This window comes from Vipera berus (assembly GCF_964194415.1).
Source record: "Vipera berus genome assembly, chromosome: 8".
Lineage (NCBI taxonomy): Eukaryota > Metazoa > Chordata > Lepidosauria > Squamata > Viperidae > Vipera > Vipera berus.
The window spans coordinates 20,755,448-20,779,768 of record NC_138211.1 but is presented as its reverse complement, the minus strand read 5'-3'; the positions used below and the strand labels follow the sequence as shown (position 1 = coordinate 20,779,768).

The 24,321-nt window shown below is 43.9% G+C and overlaps 1 protein-coding gene across 1 annotated transcript; it reads right to left on the bottom strand.

The window, feature by feature from the left end:
• Window positions 1–246: 246 nt before the first annotated feature.
• Window positions 247–10,679, bottom strand: MAT2A (methionine adenosyltransferase 2A). Its single transcript, XM_081333588.1, has 9 exons — window positions 9,814–10,679; window positions 6,511–6,588; window positions 6,273–6,395; window positions 6,036–6,148; window positions 5,782–5,925; window positions 5,455–5,673; window positions 4,810–4,992; window positions 3,176–3,309; window positions 247–1,768 (listed from the first exon to the last, which is right to left on the bottom strand). Exons 1-9 carry the CDS (start codon window positions 9,890–9,892, stop codon window positions 1,666–1,668), a joined length of 1,176 nt encoding a protein of 391 aa, XP_081189714.1. The 5' UTR covers window positions 9,893–10,679; the 3' UTR covers window positions 247–1,665.
• Between the last annotated feature and the right edge of the window lie 13,642 nt (window positions 10,680–24,321).

The window sequence follows — 24,321 nt, the reverse complement described above, 5'->3', positions numbered from 1 at the left end:
CAACCTAGCAGTTTGAAAGCATACAAAGCTGAGTAGATAAAACAGGCGCCATTTTGGTGGGGAGGTAACAGCGTTCCATGCGCCTTGGCGTATAGTCACAGTAGCCACATTTACCAGGGAAGCGTCTTCAGACAACACTGGCTCCTCTCAAGCTAGGAAACAAGAGATGAGCACTACCCGCTAGAATCGGACATGATTGGACAGGGGAAAACTTTTACTTTAAAAAAAAAATTCATACACATACCATCATTTAAGATAGAACCTAGCACTTTATTAAGATTTTTAATGTGGAATTTCAAGAACCAGACATATGTAATAAAACGCCCAGGAAAGAAAAAAAAGTGGAACGCAAAAGGCACTTCCTGTTTAGGATGCCGACCATGGGATGGGCAAGTAAACAAGCTGGCTTCTCTGTACAACACCAACCAAGTTAGCCTCTCCCAAGGTCAGGTCCCCCAGCACTGCCCTCCCCCGTTTTACACAAGCCAGACCCCCTGTAGGTTACACCCAAGGTTTTTCTGTAGGACACCTTGGCCTATCAGGGAATGCTGGGAACTGTCAAGGAATTCATGGTGTCAAAAGTAAAGTTTTAAAAGCTGCCATTTGAGACAAGGGCTTCTCTGTACTCACACCCCATCCCAAACACAATAAATAAGCAATTATTAAAAAGTTTTCAAGTATGTAGGTTATCTTTCCACAATCCTCCCAATTGCACGGGTGCTCTGAAGGGGAATGGCTTCTCTGTAGCTACACCAGTCCTTCAGAATGCAGTTTGGACTTGATTGTGAAAGTAAACTGGGAAATTTGTGCAACATGAAGTTCTTGGCTCTAACCAAAAAAACAAAAAAAAAAACAAAAACAAAAAAAACCAGGTGCCCAAAGTGTGCAGCCTACAGGTCCTGGGTACAATCTTCTGACCTGTCTTAAAGTATACCAAGATTGCCCAGTGCCCGTTTGATAGGGGGGGAATGAGGTCTGGCTAGTGCTAAAACTGCATAGGATTAAAATATATATATATATGAACCTCAAAGCAGTGGGAAAGGATCACAATGTGATGTTGACTGAATTTAAAAAGCACGGAATCAGGATTGCCTTCTGTTAAGGAACTTTTAAGAACTTCACTGGAGTTCCAAATAGGAGTTGTGTTAACATGCAAGCTCTCTGCTTAAAGTTACAAGCGCCGCTCCTAGGAAATCAATTGAGGAGGCGGCCTCGACAGTCTCCAAAACCAGCTGCTGCGCTGCCCTGCTCTAACCATCTGGGCAGAAAGTGAAACCACAGACTGCATTACACATCACAAGGGAAGTTTCTTGGGATTATTTTTTTCCATTTTCTTTTTGAAGGTCAAGGTCAAGCCTTTGGGCAATGCAAGAAGATTAGGCCGAAGCACTGTTACGGTGACAGCCTTTCTTCTCTATGGGTTTTTGTATGGTGCCTAGGCTCAACTGGCTCTACTTGTACATCAAGCCCATCAGGCAGAGGAGAAAGCAGAGTGCAGTTTGCGGTCCACAGAGGACTGGTACTCCTGGTAATGAAAACAGTGTGCCAAGTTTAAGAGCAGAGGACAGGACCAATTGAGGGACTGGGGGCTCTTTCCCGCCAAGGAGCCTGGAGGTTTCTCTGTAATGTACACCAACAGGTCTGGGGGAAAGAAGCCCAACATATTCAGTATTTAAGCTTTTTGGGGACTTCCCAGGGGAAGTTGTTCCTACCAAAGTGACCATAGGCTGCAGTCTTCTGATAAATAGGCTTCTTCAGATCCAGCTCCCTGGAATATACAAGTCCGTAACTCAATACACAGCATTCACCCAAACAAAGCAAAAAGCACCTACATCCCGGGGGGCCGCTGATTAGTGGGGACGGTCAACACGTCTTGGCCTCAAGAGACCATCATTCCTTCTACAAGAGGCGAGATGAACCATTTTTAGGGTCAAAAACAGCGTTGCCAATGTGCATCTTGGAAACCTAAGCCCCTGGGCTCAAACTGAGGGCATAAAATACTTACCTTCTACTTATGAATGTCTACTTCCCAGGCAGACCACAGAAGCTCTCCAGAAGAGATACTTCCTATCTCAACATCAGCCCACCTCAATGCAGAGGCTTCCACTTCCCTGGCAGGTAATAGGCACAATCCTACACCACCTGTCTGTGGAGCTAAGCTTCCCCAAGTTCACCACAAGTTCTAACCAGGATGGTTAGCCTCTGAACAAAAAAAGGTAACTAGGGTTTAACTAACCATTGCTCTGTTGCCTCGGCTCAATCGGTATATGAAACCCATATAAGCTGCAATTACCATATTAATCGTGGTGTATGATCTTCGGAGTATGATCATATGCTTGCTATACAGCAACTTAAAACTTCTGTAAATTTCCCCTACCGTTCTGGCATTGTTCAGAACTAAGATTTCAACTGCTGGTGTTACGTAGAAGCTCAATTCCTCATTAGCTTTTCAAGGAGTCAACCACCTAAAGTATCCAGTATATAAGGTCAGATGTTTTGCTTTCCAGGAATTCTACCCCCACTCCCCCCACCTCAAAGTTACTTTATGAACTAGCAGTCTTTTGAGGGAAGCATCCCACCAAAACTATTCGGTGGATAGAGGTCAGAGGGAATGGCCTTGAGGGAGAGGAGGAAGAGCTGCTTATCAAGACAACCCCCCAAAAAAATCTGAGTCTGGAGGAAGAATCCATGTAAGTCAACATCTCAGACAACCCCCCTTCCTAGCTCTCACAAAGTTAAAGGCTGAAGGAGGACAGAAGGGCATTCAGACTTGCAAGATTCTATTCCTATGACTTTTCAATAAAGTAGTATTAACCTACATACCTAATCTAATCTAGCTCGACAGCCACATATCAAACAGCATGCTGCGAGATAAAGGCAGCCAAGTGTGCATTTCCCCCTCCCACACACCATAATGCAGGGACATCACCTCTGATTTGATTGATACTGTAGCCATCTCCTGTGACCACACACCAAGACACGCCGTGCTCGGCAGGCCGATTTCCTCGGTCTCCTCGTACAGGGTATGGCGCATACAGCAGAAGGAAGGACAAAATGTCGGCACATTAAGGGCAGATTTGCCCCATGGCCATTGCTCGTTTATGCCTAATCTCCTCCTTCCTAGCCCCCATGCGTTTTCCATGTTCATATATGGACGTGCGCTACCATGTTTTACCTGACAATGACCCCCGGGCGAAGATCAAAGTTCTTCTTCACAATGTCCAGCAGTTCATGCTCGGTTTTTTGAGAAGTGCCATAGTGGAAAATAGAGACCGATATTGGGTGGGCGACTCCAATGGCGTAAGAGACCTGCAAGCAAATAGGAACCACAAGTGGGAAGGAATACAGAGTCGGCCACAGGAACGGAAAACCCCTCCTCCTTTTGTGGTATTACTTCCAAAATTACGGAACACGTTTTTTCCATGTTTTTCGAAAACTCTTTTGCCTTTACTCATCAGTGCTTTCCAGTGCTGTTATTTTATTTATTTTTATTTTATTTTTTATTTTAATTCCATTTATATCCCGCCCTTCTCCGAAGACTCAGGGCGGCTTACAAGCTTAGCAGTAGCCTTCATTCTATGTATATGCCTGCTTATTAGGGCTTTCACACACACCCCAAGCGGCATTATTACAAAGTCAGCTTAATTGCCCCCAACAATCTGGGTCCTCATTTTACCTACCTGGGAAGGATGGAAGGCTGAGTCAACCTTGAGCCTGGTGGGATGCGAACCTGCACTAATTGCAGGCAGCTGGTGTTACTTAAGGAGGCATTAGCCCACTGCTCCACCAAGGCTCCTCAAAACTAAACAGTGTATTTTGGGATACAGGCAATCCCATGCCTGCCGACAGAAAACCCAACCCATCTGTAGCCGATACTGGGTGACATGGTGCTGACTATGGACCTCAAAATTACATAGAAGACAAACGCAGTTGCACTTTGAAGGGAAAATGGAGGGAACAAATGCATGTGACTTTTTTGGCTCAGTGTTTGTAAGGGACATTAAAGTTTGAAAAACAGAAGCTCAATGCAACGTATTTAAAAAGGTTTAACAAAACAAGTCAACAGTCAAGAATGAATAGATTCCCCAATGAATGTAAGAGGGTGAGAGGAAGGAGGCGGCCAAGAAAATTGCTGGAGTTGATGAGCTTCACCATGGTCAGAAGTACCCAGTGCAAAAGGCTAGATGTAGCATATGAGCAGTATGGAAACAAGCATTTTACAAAACCATAAAAGGCATGGACTTGTGTAACCAACAGCACTGTGCACATCACACTTAGCTATATTCCCTTTCCCTATATCAGGGGTGTCAAACTCAATTTCATTGAGGGCCGCATCAGCATTGTGGTTGCCCTCAGGGGGCCGGGTGGGTGTGGCCTGGGTGGGCATGGCCTACTGGGTGGGCGTGGCTAGAGTGTGTATGGCCTACTGGGTGGGCGTGGCCAGCTCTACATCATTCGCATCAAGGGTGCCTATGGGGGCCTGGGCAGGAGTGGGACAGATCTGAGGGTCTCTGGCAGAAGGAGGGTCTCTGGGCCAGGGCCAAGGCAGTGGGGGCCGTTCCCACAGTTTCCAGGATGGCTTCACGGGCCACATGAAACCACTTTGCGGGCCGGATCCGGCCCCCAGGCGTTGTGTTTGACATGTCTGCCCTATATTGTGGCATTAATCCCTTGGGCTACTTAAAGGTAATCTCTTTCGACACTTTGACAGCACTGCTTGTTCCCCCCAAAAGAGAACCGCAAGATGAATATGTCTGAACAAAACTGATCCCAGCACCTTTTAGCTCCCAAGAAACTGGCTAAACATACCTGAACAAGCACTCGTCGACACAGGCCAGACTTTACAAGGGATTTGGCAACCCAGCGAGCGGCGTAAGAAGCTGAACGGTCAACTTTTGTGTAGTCTTTTCCAGAGAAAGCCCCTCCTCCATGGGCTCCCCAACCACCGTAAGTGTCAACAATGATCTTCCGGCCAGTCAAACCAGCATCTCCCTAAAAACAACAATTGTGTTTATTACACAATCCTGGTACAAATCTTAGGTTAAGATTTGCAAAAGCAGCACTGGATGGAAAGTGAACAAATGGAAACAACCTAGAACTAAGGAGAAACTTCCTGACAGTGGGAACAATTAACCAGTGTGGAATAGCTTCCCTTCAGAAGTTGCTGATGCTCCATCACTGGAAGCTTTTAAGAAGGGATCGGACAGCTGTTTGTCTGCAATGGTATAGGGTCTCCTGCTTGGGCAGGGGGTTGGACTAGATGACCTCCAAGGTCCATTCTAACTCTTATTCAGTTCTGTTAAACAACATCTCTGCTCCCTTACAAAGTCCTGGCTTTGTTACAAACTACTGCCAAGTACCTCTGAACTTTCCCAGTGTAGTCATTTCAGATAGCTGCCAATATACTGTTTGTCCAAGATCAGACAACAAACAAAAATCCAACTGTTGACATACCTGGGGACCACCAATCACAAATCGGCCACTAGGTTGCAGATGATAAATAGTATCATCATCCAAGTATTTTGCAGGCACAACAGCTCTGACCACTTTCTCCTTCAGGGCATCTCTCATCTCATCCAGTCCAATTCTGTCATCGTGCTGAATGGAAATGACAATCGTGTGGACTCTAATGGGAATGACGGCCCCACGATCCTGCTTGTACTGAACTGTCACCTGAAATGGAGCCAAAAGGAGCACGTCTCTTTCGATGGATCAGAAAAAGGGATCGTCAGCGTGCCTTCCCACTTTGCCATTCAGGCAGAAGATGCCAACCGTCGTTACCTGGGTCTTAGAATCTGGTCGCAGCCAAGTCAAAATATGATTTCGACGGAGTTCTGCCAGCTTTGCATTCAGCTGGTGTGCCAGGAGAAGAGTCAGGGGCATGCACTCATCGGTCTCATCCGTCGCATAACCAAACATCAAACCCTGAAGCAAGAACAACATGCGGAGAATAAACATAAGACTCCAACAGAGAAGCGCTAGGAATTCACATTAGGTTCCAGTGGATCATGAATCGATAGGGCCTGAATACCAACCTGGTCCCCAGCACCGATGTCTTCTTGCTTCCTGTCAAGATGCACGCCCTGAGCTATGTCGGGAGACTGCTGCTCCAGAGCAACCAGTACATTGCACGTTTTGTAGTCAAAGCCTAAAACACATAAAAGTTTAACCTTAGGGTGAGAAAGTTAAATAGTCCAAAACCAGAAGCTTCCTGATCCAACAGTGGAGCGCAAAAAAAGGCAGCTAGCCTAGCGGGCATTCAATCTGCTCACCTTTTGATGAATCATCGTAGCCAATGTGCTTGATTGTTTCACGAACAATTTTTTGATAGTCAACCGCAGCAGTGGATGTGATCTCCCCAGCCAGGAGAATCATTCCAGTCTTTGCAGCCGTTTCTGCATTGGAGCATAAGATTGAACGCAGTCAGTTCCAAGTGCAACAGAATCTTTCACTGGTAAAAAATACTGAATATACTGTTCAGCCCTTCTATAAAAAGCCAGATGCACTCACCGCATGCGACTTTGGCATTTGGATCCTGCTTCAGATGTGCATCAAGAACAGCATCACTAATTTGATCACAGATCTTGTCTGAAAACAAAAAGTTTCCATTATTTTTTGTGCTTTCTAGGAGTATTTTTCACATTTTATGTTCCAAAAAGTACCGTTCCACATTTTAAGAAACCTATTATTTCACTGATTAATTAAAATAACCTCTCCTTCTCAAAGTCTGTTCAGGTCATCTCTTTTACAAGTAATTTGACTGCAAACCGACCTTTCCCCGGCCCTATGTAATCTTTCAGGCCAACCCAATGCTTAGTACATTTTTTATTTATTTTTATTACATTTATATCCCGCCCTTCTCCGAAGACTCAGGGCGGCTTACAAGCTTAGCAGTGAACTGGGAGCTTACATGAACTGGGAGCAGCCATCATTTCTTGTAAACAGTTCATTTTAGAAAAACCTAGATAAAGGGTCACAAGGGCTGGGTTTAAGCTGATGGTGCACAAGCCCAATAAATCATGAAACATAGCTTCACAAAATTTTGCACGCACTTTATTCAAGAGTTATTTATTATGTATGTACTTCTTGGCTTAGTTTTGGGGCAAGGTGAAAACTAGGTTTCTGCTAATTCACTACTTAAGCGTTCTTCATAGGAGTTACTCAAAGGATAACAAAGCTGCAATTGTCCAGATGTCAGTATGTGAACTTCTAAGTCAATCTTGTCCCTGGTAACTGCTTGGAGAAGTGCATGCAGTTTTCTTGGAAGTGCTTTGCCACAGCCTTCTTAAGCCTGGAAAAAAAAACATGCTTGGCCAAGTCACCTAACTGGCTTTTCTGCTCAAGGCAGGACTACAACTCAAGTCTCCTTGTTTGTAGCCTGGCACCTTTAAACATTATACCAAAGTGGCCCTGAACCCACTCTTACCAGGTGGGCATATTTTAAATTATTAAGATCTACATTTGGACACCTCCCAGGATGGGAAAGCTTAATACCAAAGTTCCAGTTCTTTAAGGTTTTTACATCCCCTCAGAAAACGCCAAATTTGAATATCCTACAGTCAATTAAGAGCTTAAGAAGCCACTACTGATTTACACACTATTATAAAAGGCTATACTTGCACTCTCCCACTACCCTGCTCTTTAGGGGACACAAGATGGCAACAAGGAGAACAAGGAACAATCCCAGCTACAGTAAGGACAAGAGAAAATGTATTGCATTGTTAAATGTGGTATTATCAAGCTAGCAATTAAGGCTCATCCCAATCCTTTTACAAGGGAATGGTAACCTTAGAGGCATGATCATTACATGCCAGAAGATGTTATTAACACTGAACATGTTTGGAATTCTATTAGTTATAAAAACTATTGATCAATAAAGCTGAAACATGGAAGATTTGGCTTAAACTACGGTGTAATACTAAAATGATTAGAAATCTTGGGAGGTAAAATAAGTGGACAAACATCACTGCATCCATATCCTGTCTGCGGGTTTCTTGTAGGAATGACTGGTCACTATGGAATCAAATGCTGGATTGTTTTGATATGGCTTTGGAGTACCTAAGCAAGCAACACCTTAGACAATGCAACAACTATAATCAATGCTACTAACTCCTACCTAGACAATGCTTGCTCCTATAGCTTTCCAAAAAACAAACAAACCCCACACTATTTTAGAATGAACATCCCCCTCAGAGTGAAGAAATGTGGCTCCCATTGTTTTAGAATGTAATCAATATCCTGGTAGATGCCGTAACAGAAAAAGCTCATGTACATAGCGTACATTCTGATGTTAAGTTCTATAATAAAATGTAATTTTATCAGTTTCACAAACTAAATTTCAGCTCAGGATTCGGAATAAATTTCAGGGAATTTCTAGTAGTCTCTCCAAAGAAATTTAGTAGAGATTGTGTATCTTTTAGCAACTGATATCCTGCATACTGTTTTACAGCATGGCTCCCCAAACAAGTCAGAGTCTTAATTATGGTATGAAAGGAACTACAGTAATGGGCAGTTAAGGGGTCAAGGTCTCTTCATTTCATCAAGTACATGATTATCAAATCTTTTATTTATTCCAAAAAGCAAGACTACAAAGATCTGATCCACCCTGCAGGGAACATTATACAGTACTCTTCTTCAATATGAAACATATGGCGTTCAATGGCTACATGTCAATGGCGGAAAAGATGATCTACCGGTTGTTCCTGCCCTTTTGTAGCAGAGGCGTGGGTGATGCACTAACTTCTCCCTCTTTTACCTCAAATGCATCAATATTCCAAAAATGGATCTTAACTCACTTTAAATTAACATGGCGCAAAAGCTGCTTTTTCCCCCCACTGCTGGAAATCACAACCAGTCCTTTGCAAGCTGAAGCACCCCCTGCCGAAAGCTCAGCCATCATGGCGGAAGACAATGGAAATGGCAAGATGCCTCCAAGATCCGTTGGGCATCCAAACCAGGATTGCTCGTGTCTGGTTCCAAGCCCGACCAACCAACCTTCTCAAATTCCGTTTCTTCCCCGTGAGCCTCTTTGCTGCAGAAGAGCTCGAGGACGAAGGCGATTTTTTCTTAAAAGCTTACACCGATTTAGAGCAGTCGATATTCGATTCTTGGCAGGTGGGTTTTATCCTTCCTGGAAGCTTCAATGCTTCCTTTTGTCTCTTTCATCAGAAAGCGTTGAACCAGTTTTGCCCTTAAGTCTTGTACCCCCCCTCCTCCTCCTCCTAGCCGCCCCCCCCCGCCCAGAGGCGATCTTGGGTCCTGGTTTTCTTCCCCCCCCTCTTTCCCACCCCACCCCACCCCACCCTCCATCCATCCTCGCCTCCCAAGGTCTCGCCATGCGGGCACCACGTGGTCGTCTGCAATGCGGGCCGCGCCGCCGATTGCCGAGCGGGAGTGCGCGTGCGCGCGAGAGGGCCCGCTTTCGTCACCTCGCCCCGCACCCCTTCGCCGGTTGGCTCCGAGACGGCGAGGAAAGCGGGAGGGAGGGAGGGGGGGCAGGAGTGCCCCCACCTCAAGGCGGGGGGGGGGGCGGAAAGGCCCTCCAAATTCGGGAAAGAGAGGCGGATCGTGTTAACTGTCGGGCCGCCCCTCCCTCCCTCCCTCCCCCTCCCCGATCTCCGCAGCCGCCCGTGCGTCACTCAGCCGGGGTGCGCCGGCCAATCAGGGGGCGAGCGGCGGCGGCGGCGCGCGCCCTGGCCTCCCTTCTTCCCGCTCATTCCACCCCCCCCTCCCCTCCCCTCCCCTCCCCTCCGACCTGGCCCAGCCGGGTCCTTCAGCCTCTTTCCCCCCCCCCCGCTCCGCATCTCCTCTCACCTGGATGCCCTTCCCCCACCGACTCTGAGGTGAAGAGGAAGGTGCCCTCCTCGATCCTGCTGTCGCGGAAACCATTCATGGCGGGGGCGAGTCGTGCGAGGCCGAAGGAGAAACAGCGAAGCGTCAAATCCAGCAGCGGGAATTAAGACACGCGCGCGCGCAGACACACACACACACACACACACACAAAACAAAAAAAAACGAGCCTCAAAACCGCGCAATTCGACAGCAGCGACAGCGACGTGCAGCACCCGAGGAATGAGGCCGCCTGCTGCCTGGCGCCGGTATTTATAGGGGAGGCCACGCCCCCCGCCCCGCCGAAATCCCGCCCCTTCCCTTTTGGGGAGGAGGGGCGGAGAAGCGGGAGGAGGAGGAGGAGGCGGCGGGGGGGGGGCGGCGCCCCGCGGCTTCCGGTGTCCTGAGGAGGCTGTCCGGTTCCCCCCCCCCCGCTCTCGCGCCTCGGTTGACCCACCGGCCCCCGTCGCGGAGGAGGCCTCGCCGCTGCCGGCCTCGCCGCCGGCCCGGCCGCTGGGTCCCGCCTACGCGCGGAATTTTCCCGCCTCGGTGCCGCGCGGCTTTCTTTCTTTCTTCTTTCTTTCTTTCTTTCTTTCTTTCTTTCTTTCTTTCTTTCTTTCTTTCTTTCTTTCTTTCTTTCTTTCTTTATTTATTTATTTATTTATTTATTTATTTATTTATTTATTTATTTTCCATTTATATCCCGCCCTTCTCCGAAGACTCAGGGCGGCTTACAAGCTTAGCAGTAGCCTTCATTCTATGTATATGCCTGCTTATTAGGGCTTTTGGGGGGCCCCCAAGCGGCATTATTACAAAGTCAGCTTAATTGCCCCCAACAATCTGGGTCCTCATTTTACCTACCTCAGAAGGATGGAAGGCTGAGTCAACCTTGAGCCTGGTGGGACTCGAACCTGCACTAATTGCAGGCAGCTGGTGTTACTTAAGGAGGCATTAGCCCACTGCTCCACCAAGGCTCATCCGAAATGCGTTTGGGGGTTCTCCCGGGAAGGGGGAGGGGTGGGCGACCCCCAGAAACGTGGCTTCCCGAGCCCAGGTTGCCCCGTCTTCGGGAGCCCCGGCCGGGTCGCATTAGGGTTGAGCAGGTGGGGCAAGTGTTGCCCGCAGGCCTGCAGAAATGACGCTTGGCCGGCCTAAGCGGTTCGCGGGGTCGTCTGAACGTGGCCATCTACGGGACACGTTTCCTTGGAACGTCTCCTGATAAGCCATAATTCCCTTGGTAGGTAAACCGCAGTTCCCTTGTTTTGGTGTGTGGTGTGTAAACACCAACCCGGAAACGAGAATGGGGATCGGCTCTAGGAAGCATCAGAAATACCCCGGTGTCTGTGGCTTCTTCGCTGTCTAAAAGCTTATAACTATTATTTAATAAACTTAACATGCCGTCCATTTCAAGGGAGCAGCTTGCAAAGTTACAGTAAAAGAACCAAGCTCAGAGAACAGCAAGGCCCCTTCATTTTGGCCCAGAGATAATAATAATAATAAAAGTAGCTCTCAGTTGATGTCTAGGGAAATTATCAGTCATCAATGGTCATAGTTATCCCAAAGATGTTTTTTCAGCAGGCAGTTGGGACTTTCTTGTTTTTCTTTGAAGATGTTTTACTTCTCATTTAAGAAGCTTCTTCAAACAGAACTGAGGAAGCTTCTTGGATGAGAAGCAAAACAAAGTCCAGTCACCTCCTGAAAAACCATCTTTGGGAGACCTCTTGGTTGACACGAGGTTTTCTTACAAATGTTTCATTACCAAACTAGGCAACATCATCAAGGTGCTAATTATTACAGAATAGAGTTGGAAAGGATCTTGGGAGGTCTTCTGGTCCAACCCCCAGCTGTAGCAGGATAAGTGGCTATCCAGTCTCTACTTAAAAATCTCCAGCAATGGAGCACCCACAACTTCTGGAGGCAAGCAGTTTCACTGTTAATTGTTCTTACTGTCAAGAAATTTCTCCTTAGTTCTAGGTTTACTTCTTTGATTAGTTTTCATCCATTGTTTCTTGACCTGCCTTCTGGTGCTTTGGAAAATAGGATGATCCCCTCTTCTTTATCGCAACCCTCAAACATTGAAACACTGCTATCATGTCACCTCTAGTCCTCTTTTCTCTAGACCAGCCATATCAAATTCCTGCAAACATTCTTTGTATGTTTTAGCCTCCAGGCCTTTAATCATCTTTCCGGTAGTTGCTCTTCTCTGCACTTTTTCCAAAATCTCAACATCATTTTTGTAATACGGTGACCAAAACTGGATGCAGTATTCTAGGTGTGGTCTTATTAAGGTTTTATAAAGCGGTACTAATACTTCACGCAGTTTTGATCTCGATGCTGGTACCTAGCTTGAGTAATGAACAACTGCAAGAGAACCACCAAGCTCAAACAGCCTGTTTCAGTGTGGGGTATGCCTATTTAGGATAATAGCCCTTTTTTCTTAACAGCAAATACTCGAGGTCAAAGTAAACCTTTCAGAATATGTGATTTGCAATTGTGCAGCTATATAAGAATTTTTAACATGGGCAAAAGCACGTAAGGATTTTTGGGATGGGTGTTTTCAATTCAGTTCTTGATGTTACAGCCATTAAATTTGCTTTTCCCAGAAATTAAAACAAAAAACATGTTAATGAATATAGAGGTAAAACTCACATTAATGAATATAAAGATACACCCAACAGAAAACCAATTTTATGGACCAAGACCAGGGTAGGCAGCCTTGGCTTTTTTATGACTCGTGGACTTCAATTCCCAGAATTCCTGAGCCAGGAATTGCCTACCCCTGGAGTAAGACTTCCAATTTTTTTGCTTCTAGTAAACAACAAAACCACTAGATTTATCTATTATATGTACAGGATCAGAATGACCTGTGGAAAGCTCGGCCATCGAAATTGGTAAGCTGGCCTCAAGCTGGAAATGAATCAGGTAAGTAAACACACAATTCTCCGAAATCAAAAAGGGACATTTCCCAACAACATACGTCTATTGCATTTGTAGAGCACTAGTGTCAGGACCCACCCCAATCCAGGAAAACAAAAACTCTTGGAGTCAGTTCTAGTCCAAAAGGAATTTTTACTAGGACATGCTTTTATGACTCGTGGACTTCAACTCCCAGAATTCTTGAGCCTACCCCTGGATTAGATTTATAGAACATACTGTATGCTGTGATTAACCATGATTAATGAAATAGTCTAATCCCTCTATATGTTGTTTGATTTCTGGAAGGACTTTTCCCTGGGAAGACAACGCACTGAATATCAAAGTACTGGGTAGAACAATATACCACGGCAGTCCCACTATCAATATATTTTCATTTCTGTTTTCCATGCATGTCTGGTGGAAGATGCCACTGGCATGCAGCCTCTTGGTTATGGGAAAATGGAAGGAGAACTCCCAGGGTAGCGAATCGATTGAGAATACATGTCAATATTAGCCTTTTTTTTCTATTTTTGGAATGGAACACAATGATCACAATTGATGTGCCAGCTACCAGCATCGTTTCATTCGTGGATAAACCTTGGAACTTTGCCCAGTTTTATTGTAGTCACAGATATCCCCTTGGATGTCAAGCCTATTGAATAGAAAGCAAGGATGAATTTGGAGCTTCTCTAACATCATATATGAGTTTGAAATGAAATCAGTGAGAAACAGTAAAGATATGAAAATGAGTACAAAACTGACAAATGGAACTGCAAGGAACACAGCATAGAGCTAACAATATTTTAGACTTTAGACAGAATATGGCTTTGCATGTTTTTTTTCCTATAAAGCTGATTTGATATGGCCCAACCCAGCTGACCATTCAACTGTTGAAGTTTGCATCAAGCCTGACTTAGAAGTATTAAGAGAAACAATGCCAAAATCAAGCATCTTTTTATCTAGAGCCTATGAATTGAAGAGACATATACTGGCACATGGGAAATGGGCAAAGGATTCCCTGTTTGGTCATAAATATTTTGGACTTAATTCCACATGGTTGGTTTCACGTAACACCTTAAGCCAAAACCAAACAAAACACAATAATGTCTTAGCAGAAAATTGGGAACTCTGGAAAGCTGCAAACCATGTGTGGCTGCAGTATTTTACATATACACTGCCAAATCTTGGTGACAAAAAAGCCACGTTTTCCTAATAAGACTTTCTCCCCCTTTTTTAAAAAAAAATGAATGAAAGCAGGAGACTTCTGGATGGTAAACTGCTACGTTTCCACATTAACTCCTCAATAAATAAATAACAGATAAATTGGGGAAAAACAGCCTCAGTACTGCAAGTTATCTCCAAGGTCTCCTGAATCCTATTAGGTCATCCAGGTAGTGAGTAATTATCTCTGATCTAGGTTGTATGAATCCAGCTTCGTGGCTTGCAAGTCATGATTTGGCTCAGTGGGTTAGGACGCTGAGCTTGTCGATCAGATGGTCGGCAGTTCGGCGGGTCGAATCCCGAGTGCCGCGTAGCAGAGTGAGCGCCTGTTACTCGTTCCAGCTTCTGCCAATCTAGCAGTTCAAAAGCACATAAAAATGCAAGTAGAAAAATAGGGACCACTCCGGTGGGAAGGTAACAGCGTTCCGTGCGCCTTTGGCGTCTAGTCATGCCGGCCACATGACCACGGAGACGTCCTCGGACAAGCGCTGGCTCTTCGGCTTTGAAACGGAGATGAGCCCCAACCCCTAGAGTCAGAAACGACTAGCACGCATGTGCGGGGGAACCTTTACCTTTATGTTATATGAACCATTGATTAACCTTGTTTATTGATTATTCAATAAACAAGGTTAAACAAAAGATGACTTCATGGATTGTTTGATCCAGACTCATGCCTTGGTTAACTCTGTCTAGCCAAATGAGAGCAATGCAATACTTTTTTACCTAATCAAAAAATTAAATAATAGAATGGATACAACAATCATTTGACTGAACACTTATTGTGAGGCAGGCTGAAATCTTTCCATATAACAGTCTCTTCTAATATATTATTAGTGATTGAGATTCTTCAGAACAAGATAACATCAAGGGGAACAAGGATAAGAGCTTTTATGATCAAAAGCAGCTGCAGCTGGCAGGAAGCAGTAATAAAAAGCTGTTATAACACAGGAGAGCATTTGGGGATGAGAAATTTTGGTAGAAAAAGTACTCTCAAATCCATACATTATAGATAAGTGATACTTACCTGAGTAGCAATCAGTAGTGAAAATTCAATGTTCTATTTTGAGTATTCAGGAGAATACTTTTTAGCATCAGGAAAGGCCATAGATGAAGGGCACAGCGTGTGTTTTGTCTTCCTGAATTGGTCTCCAATATTTTCAAGGAAAGGCAATAAAGACTTGCTTGAAAGCTGCTGTTAGATATTAGATACGCAAGGTGGTTTATTTGATCTAGTTTGCCAAGCACTGGTTCGCCAAATAAGCCACAATTATTCAGTTTCAGATAACACTCTAAGCAAGAGCTGTTCAACTCTGGACTGTGACCCCTAAGGAGCACAGTTGATTGTGCATGCCTAAAACGGCAATGTTGTTAAACCCCTGCTTTGGCTGGGTGAGCCATGTCAAGGCAGAGAAGAGAGTCAATCGTGGAACAGGTTTTGAGAGATGGCTACTCCTGTAGTGGATTTTATCCTGGTAGCGTTTCGTCTGGCATGCAGAAATATATCTGCGTTATCGGGAATATCTTTGGAAATATATATGCCAGTGAAACTAACATTTATTCATTGTTTTAGATATTTAGCCTTTCAAAATGTAGGTGTTTCTTTGGGATAGTTAAAAAAAGACCATCAAAGGGCCTGTACATCAAGAAAGCTGTCTTTTTCCAAAAAAAAGACAGTACTAAACACACAGTCTGCTTTTGGCTCTTTTAATGGTGCTTGGTTATTGTCATTGCTCTTACTGAGCTGCAATTTTACTGATTTAAATCTATTTGACTTCACAGCACAAACCTCAGCGATTGGATGACTGACCTTGTTTGGGCTCAAAAGCTAAGCAGGGGTGGCTTGGTTATTACTTGGGTGAAGATCTCCAGGAATTTGTGAAACTAGATTGAGAATTTTTTTAAAAATAATAACAGAAGACGCCAGTGACAGACGCTTCCGTCTTGCTGCAAAAGAAATTACACGGGCATGATCCATTTTACTTAAATAGTTACGTTACAACCTATCCTCTGTTTAAATATTCATCAGACAAAACATAAGATCAAATATATGTGCATAAACGTTCTAGCATTTAATCTGAGTACTGCAGAAGTTTGGAATTTTGATGATACAGCTGAGCTCATTTGAATTGTACCTGGTAAAACTCGCCTTTCTGCCAACCAGGTATGAAGAATATGATTCTCATTTGCAGCCAGTTGGTCCTATTTGCTCTGCCGGTACCAAGGAGTTCTTTGGAAGGTAACAATGAATGCTTTTCTTAAATTAAATCTGAATGATGAGATTACCCTTCTTTCATGATACTTGCCTTGGGCAAGGGATCCCAAACATAAATTGCCACCTTCTTTTAAAATGACTGCATATCCACTAATGAAGCAGTTGGCAGGTGATTGGCAGGGAGTAAAATATACCAAGAGTGGAACTGTGGGTTTCTTTATGAAAAGTGCTATGACCTCAGGGACATGTCATGTAGTCCTACATGATGCAACAGTCCTCAAATCTTACTACACTGATGCCCAAACAGAGACCTGCTTAACCAGCTCATATGCTTGTTTCAACAAACCGATTCTTCCCAACAGATCACATGTTTCTCTCTCTTTGTGCCAATATTTTCACATCTTAAAAATCATCCATCCCCCCCATCTTCCTCATTACCAAGTGAATCTACTTGCTCTAGTTGCAGTCTTATCATAAGCAATCACCACCCATCATGCTGTTTGATTTGTTATTTACTGTTTTGCCACATCTACACAGTGCATTTAAACCACCTGTTTAAAATAAATCCTATTCAAGTAGATCTCCTGGGGTCTTCAAAAGAAACAGGTAACATTTCCTTGCTCTCTGATCTTGTTTTTTACCCAACCAGCAGGCATCTAGGCAGCTGGATTGCATTCATTCAGAATATTTTCTCAAAATCCATTTCGGCTTCTTCCTTTATCAATGCATAATATGCAGTGGCCACCAAGGTGTGGATTGTGCGTGGTTTTGTGTGATGCCTGCATCCCACGGAATGGGGCTTTGCTTGTGCAGACCGGTTGCTGGCATGCGGTGGTCCGGTACTGGTCCGCAGACCAGGGGTTGGGGACCCCTGGTCTAACGTATACAGATAGCCCTTCCTTATCAACTTGCATTTGGGAGCAGCAACTTCATCGCTAAGCAATGTGGTCATAATGTGGTCATTATCACTTTGGCTTGTTAAGCACAACCTCATGGGACTGCACGTTGCGACTTCCTGCCACCTTCCCCATTTATTTTGCTCCACAGAAGCTGGCTACGGAGTTTGCAAATGGAAATTGTGTGACTGTGGGGCGTGGCAACTATCAAAAATGTGCCTTGGTTGCCCAGCAATTATGAACTGCAATTATGGGGACGCTGCAGTGGCTGCCCCTGTAACGACCAAACCTCTCCTTTTGCACCACCATCAAAACTTCAAACAGTCACCAAAGGAGCAGTTCATCTAGTGACCATTTGAAATTAGACTGGCACTGCAAAAAGTGACTTTATGACCGTTTTTCACGCGGCCGTTGCCGCATCCCCCAGGGTCATGTGACCAAAATTCAGACGCTTGGCAACTGACTCATATTTATGACGGTTGCAGTGTCCCAAGGGGTCATGGGATCGCTTTTTGCAACCTTCTGGCAAGCAAAGTCAATGGGGGAAGCCAGATTCACTTCCTGTTGCTAAGCGAGACATTTGTTAAGTGAGTTTGGCCTCATTTTTACGACCTTTTTTTGCTACAGATTTTCACCATATCACTGCAGTGATTCACTTAACACATGCAGTGATTCACTTAAAAACTAGCCAGAAAGGTTTTTAAAAAGGGCAAAACTCACTTAACAAATGTCTCAGCGACAGAAATTTTGGGCTCAGTTGAGAACTACCTGTACGCTTCCTTGTATACATTCATTAAACGCAGGCTGTAAAGTTAGACAACCTTACAGGGCTAAGAACGAGTTCCTTTCCTTAACCTTAACTGAATTTGTATGTAGGTTGGAACTTTTATTTCTGAATGGAATTCCTGTTATTAAAAAGGGCAGACGGTGTTCTTCCTCAAGCTGAAGAATTGCCAGAGCCACGCAACGTTCTCACGAATCTCTGAAAACAGGCTGTATATATGAAAAGTGCAGGGCTTCAGCAGTTCATGAGAATATTGTGTGACTTTGACTCATCAGTTTAAAGATGGAAAATCCTGCCCACTGTTTTTAGTAATAGGAAGCACGTTTATAAGTATGAGTGAGATTTTTAATACCAGGGGCTACCTGTCCCTGGGTTAAAAATGTCACACTTAATACCACACAGAACGCATCTTTCTTTTCATTTGGTAAATTTTGCTGGTATTGAAATGGAATTGAAGCCCAGTTGACTCCATGCATGTGGTTATTCTGCACAAACTAATATTTGTCATCTTGAAACCTTACACGCCAGGATACTATTGCTTGCATTTCAGACACAAAAATGCACAGATGCTGACATGTAATTCTGCACAATGCTGTATAAACATCTCTCAGCCTTCTGGTTTAACTCATTTACTCAATAAATTAGTTTCTAGATTTGCGCAACTACTAGGATATGCCTTATGATTTATAATTGTAATGTGAATAATAGTGTAAATATTATAATTTATAATTTTTTATATTTATATTTATAACGTGCTAATACACCATATTTTCCAGAGGTTGGCTTACTGCAGTATTTGAAACTAATACTGTAGTAAGCCAACCTGTGGAAAATAGACAGGACTAGAATGGACAGATGGAAGTTGAGATGGCAAAGGAGAGAAGTTTGGCCAGAGATGAATAAAAATAGTAGTAGAGTTAGTAAAAGTTAGCATATTTCTATTAGTAGAAATTTAGAGGAATTGTTTCTTGATAGTTTGGTTTATATAGCTTATATACAACTCACTGAGAAATAAGCCATGGTTTGCATGGAACATTGTGGCTTAAGTACTCCTGTGATGAGAGCACTGTCTTTGAAGGACAGGTTCTCTTGGGCTAAAGATAAAGGAGTAGTTGAAAAGAAGGTTATGTGATGAGAAATGCATTTGTTTAAAAATCTTTGCACTGAGCAGGGGGATGGACTAGAAAATTTCTGTCTCTTCTAACTTTAAAATTATAGGGTTTTATGGCTTTGTTTGCTTGGTGTGTTTATAAATCATGGCTTATCCCCAACCATCTAGTTTCATACGGCACACTAATCATGAGAGGGTTCTTTTGTCAGGCACGGTAAGCTAAAACATGACTGGCTAGTATTTTGTTTTTTTTTAATTAAATTTCCATGCCACCCGTCTCATTATGGGTGACTTACAAGTCTATATGGGTCGGGCGAGTATGGCACATACACCCGATGTTTTTCTTCCAACTGTTTTAGCAACTGTATTTTCTGTAAATATTCAGATCATTGCATCCTTCCGCAGTTCCATATGTCTCCGGACAAATTAGATTGTTCTGATTTGAGTTGTTTTCCTGGTACATCAAAAAAGCAGAACAACCTGCTTAGCCATAAAAAAGCAAGCTAAGCCCTTACACGCCTTTAGGGAACATTAGTGGACTATCGACTTAAGTTGGGCTGATGTAAGATGGAATATCTATTGCCATATGAAGACAGTGCATAAACAACAATAGCAGAATTCAAGAGGACAAAGATACTCAGGATAGCGGGGGGGGGGGTGGGTGGTGGAGGGGGGGGCTGGCAATAATGCACTGCCAACTTTCCTTAATTGTTCTGTTCTTAGGTGTTTTTGTTTGCTTGTTTTATGGGGGGTGAGGGGGTTTGCAGTAGATAATTAGCAGATCAGTTTTTCTGGCCTGAAATTGAAGTCACAGGAAAAGCTTCAGCTGTTAGATTTTATTCTAACTAGGCCACCATCTGTTGTTGCAAAGGTGTCCAGAAAATCAGCCAAAATGAAAGGCAACCGCCAAGTAGATATTTCTGTACTTTTAAGATATGGTTAGCACAAGACTCAGCTTCCAAGTCATGTGAATGCATAACCAGAACCAGGGGAGGAGGGATCTTGAAGATCATCCAGTCCATCTCCTGCCCAGTGCTAGAAGCTGTGCTTATCAGATGACCAACCAGCCTCTGTTTAAACCCTTCCAGAGAAGGAAACGACACCATCTACCAGACTTGTTCCGTTGTTAAGCATCTATTACTGACAGGAAAAATTTCCTGATGTACAACCAAAACAATCTTTTTTGCCTTAGTTTCTTGCCTTCTGGCGCATGTCTGAATAATTGTGTCTTGTCTTCTGTGTGGCAGCTATTCACGTACAGGTAGTCCTCAACTTACAACAGTTCATTTAGTGACTTCAAAGTTACAACGGCGCTGGAAAAGTGACGGATAAATGTTTTTCACACTTACGGCCGTTGCAGCATCCCTGTGAGCCCGTGATCAAAATTCAGGCGCTTGGCAACTGACTCATATTTATGACGGTTGCAGTGTCCCGCGGTCATGTAATCCCTTTTTGCAACCTGACAAGCAAAGTCAGTAGGGAAGGCAGATTCACTTAACATCCAGGTTACTAACTTAACAACTGCAGTGTTTCACTTAACAACCATGGCAAGAAAAGTTAAAAAAAACATGGGGGGCAAAACTCACTGGACAAATGTTTTATTTAGGAACAGAAATTTTGGGCTCAATTGTGGGCGTAATTCGAGGATCCCCTGTATTTGGAGACTGCTATAATATCTTCCCTGCAGTCTTGTATTATCTTTATTGTTTTTATAAATAACTCAAGGTGGCGAACATACACATCTTCCTCCTAATTTCCCCCACTACAACAACCCTGTGAGGTGAATTGGGTTCAGAGAGATTGACTGGCCCAGGATCACCCAGTCAGCTTTCATCCCTAAGGCGGGATTAGAATGCTCCATCTCTGGCGATTGGCCTCAAAAAGGTCAGGGTAGCCACATTCAAGAATCCCTCAGGATAGTGTTATCTCTGGACTTGGGCCTGACTGTACCAATAATACGCTTTCAAAATTCACATGTCCGGGGTAACCAAAGTTCATTAAACAAGGATTTTAGCTTTCAAAGCATACACCAAGGATTCCTTCTCACTCCAGATGGATCACAAACTACTTCAAAGTGAAGGATATCCTGTGCTATAAATGTAGACTTCAACTTACGACCTATATCGCCCTTACGACCATAGCACCCCTCCCAGGGTCACAGTTCAGATGCTTGGCAGCTGGCTCACCTTTGTGACATTGCATTGTGTCCTGTTGTCACAGCTGCCAGCTTTTTCTTCGCTGATTTCCAGCAAAAAAAAAACACCTAATAGGGAAGCTGGATTGCTTAACAACCTCATGATTCACTTAACAACCATGGCGATTGCTTAATGGCCACTGTAAAAATGTTGGTAAAGTTGGATCCAACTCAACTTGCCAGTGCAACAGCTTACAGTGGAAATTATGGGTAGTCCTAATTATGGGTAGTCCTCGACTTGAACGGCCACAACTGAGCCCAAAATTTCTGTTGCTAAGCGAGACAGTTGTTAAGTGAATTTTGTCCCATTTTACGACCTCTCTTGCCACAGTTGTTAAGTGAATCACTGCCATTGATAAGTTAGTAAGTTGGTTGTTAAAGTGAATCTGCCTACCCCGTTGACTTTGCTTGTCGGAAGGTTGCAAAAAGGGACCACTTGACCCTGGGACGCTGCAGCCATCATAACTATGAGTCAATTGGCAAGCATCTGAACTTTAATTACGTGACCATGGGGTTGTTACAAAGGTCATAAGCAGGGCTCTTCAAACTTGGCCCTTGGATGACTTGTGGACTTCCTCGAATTCTGGGAGTTGAAGTCCACAAGTCATCCAAGGGCCAAGTTTGAAGAGCCCTGGTCATAAGTGACAAATGGTCATAAGTCACTTTTTTCAGTGCTGTTGTAACTTTGAACCATCACTAAATGACCTGTTGTAACTTGAGGACTACCTGAATAGTCCTCTCCTATAGTGTTGTCTTAATATCGTGACCGATTCTCTCCTCTCTCTCCCCCTTATTCCCCCCCCACTCCTCCTCCTCCTCCTCCTCCTCTCTCTTCTCCCTCCTCTAGTCTAGGTCTTCATGATGCAACACCTTGAACAGGTGATGCCCTTCTTCAGAAATGGCCAGGAAGATGATGCAAATGATCCCTGAGCATGACAAGAACAGGAATGGCCTAATTTAGTTGTCCCGGCCAGTTAGAACATCTCTAAATGAATAGCTGCCACTAAGTGTATTAAATTATAGCCTCTTTCATAATGACTCTCTTACGTTTTATGGTTCACAACCCGCCTGGCATTTTTCACCTAAAACATCCAGTGGTTCACAAGTAGATTGGTGAGAGGTTGACTTCTAGCCATCCCATTAAAAAGTTTTTGCTGAACCATTAGGTTAGAGTCGTTTTATCAGAATTAAATTGACAACAATATTAATGAAGACAGCTGGAAGGAAACACCACTTCCACTCACATTACCAGCCAATTACACCCTTTCTGCCAACAGAGCAATTTTTACTTCATGAGTTCAAGGGAGAAGAGAGATAAGAGATGTGGAAGGAAGAATTCGCTCGGGCAGAGCTTTGACCCAAATGATATAAGAAGCAATGAGCATATGGCCGGCTCTCCCTGGAACTGAACAGAGAGGCAGGATTATAACTTGTAATTGACCTAACGCTTACAGATGCTGTGTGAGATGTGCAAATCTGGACAAACGTGGCAAATTACAAAAACAGATCTAGAGAATATGTAAAGGCAGTCCTCAGCTTACGACCACAGTTGATCCCAAAATTTCTGATGCTAAGAGAGAGAGCTGTTAAGTGAACTTGGCCCCATTTTTACGATCTTTTTTTTTGCCAGAGTTGCCAGGTGAATCACTGCAGTTGTTAAGTTAGTAGTAACATGATTGTTAAGTGAATCTAGCTTCTCCGTTGATTTTGCTCGTCAGAAGGTTGCAAAAGGGGATCGCATGACCCCGGGACACGGCAACTATCGTAAATATGAAGCAGTTGCGAAGCGGCTGAATTTTGATCATGTGAACGTGGGGATGGTGCAATGATTTAAGTGTGAAAAATGGTCATGAGTCACTTTTTTCAGTGACATTGTAGCTTTGAACGTTCTTGTAAATCAAGGTCTGCGTATTCAACAGTGGAAAAGCTATTACTGTATGTCAGACAGAGGCTTGGTTATATTTAAGCAGGGTGGGAAGTCATGACCCAGGAGAGAGACAGTTCATTGATTTGGGTCACAGCATCATCACAATTCTGCTTCCAATTACACATTGCCACCTCGAGGATGTACAGGAAGAGGCCTTTGGGACTTGGGTGGGGGATAAAGGCTGTGGTTTGGACCAAGCTAGCTGAATTGCCAGTGGCTCATGACCGCTGTGCTGCTGACCCCTGAGTAACACGACTGGGCTGGCAGATGTCTTGAGTGTTGTGTGAATTGCCCTGCCTGGGTTGGAAGCTCTGATGATGGTGATTCGCACTCTCATCACCAAGTGGTGGGAAGACCGCCTTGCCCTCTACAGGGGGCATGCTTTGTAGATTCTATGTGGTTGTGAAATGCTGCAGGTGCAGCATATTCCACCTGTGTTGTGGACTCTATTGGGTACCAGTAGGATTGCAGGTTGCACTTGAAAGCACTTATATTGCTTAATTTGAGGCATCTGTAGTGACACTTTCTCCAACTGGAATCAAGCCAGCTGAGGTGCACATCCTAGGATAAATTGTGTGGAAGCTAACAGTGGAATCTTTTTCTGGAACAGGCAGCCAAATTAGTCTGTCCCTTTGAAGAGCAACTGCATAACTTCTGATTTCCAAACTCTGTTAAAAGGACAGCTGGTTGGGCCGATTGGTTTGAGGCCAGCTTGGATATTGACAAATGCATATCAATACAGAAGAGTGTATTAAGTTGGCATCTGTTAAAGGTCAATTATTTTAACACACATTGATTATAAATTGGAGGATGGGGCTAAATAGTTGAGCATTTTATACTTTTTTTGGTCTGTGTGTATTTTAGGCCTCTTTCATTTTGGATGCATTGTACAAAGATCTCAGTCTCTTGAGAAGTCTATAATGCTTAGAAAGAGAAGAACAGCAACATGATGGATGGAGTAAGTTACTATGGGGATAGGTGCACCATTAGAAAACCTGAAGGACCAAGCTGGGACAGATCTTCATGGATAAACCTACCTGTAGGGTTACAAAAAGTCAACACCTCCTTGATGACACACAATCAACCAATTATTATAATTTATTGATAAAACTAAGGAACTAAATATTTCCAGCAATTCAGTGTTCAGATACCAATTGAGAAGAAGCTGTATACGTTTTGGCAAACCAGAGTAGGTTATTTTTTCAGAAATTAGTACTTTGTTTATTAGCATA

Excerpts from the sequence above, each read along its gene's own strand:
- MAT2A (XM_081333588.1), bottom strand. The coding sequence starts at position 9,892 with ATGAATGGTTTCCGCGACAGCAGGATCGAGGAGGGCACCTTCCTCTTC. Across the intron at positions 6,149-6,272 it reads CTACGATGATTCATCAAAAG|GCTTTGACTACAAAACGTGC; the intron begins GTGAGCAGATTG and ends TATGTGTTTTAG. Across the intron at positions 1,769-3,175 it reads CGCCCGGGGGTCATTGTCAG|GGAGCTGGATCTGAAGAAGC; the intron begins GTAAAACATGGT and ends TGTATATTCCAG.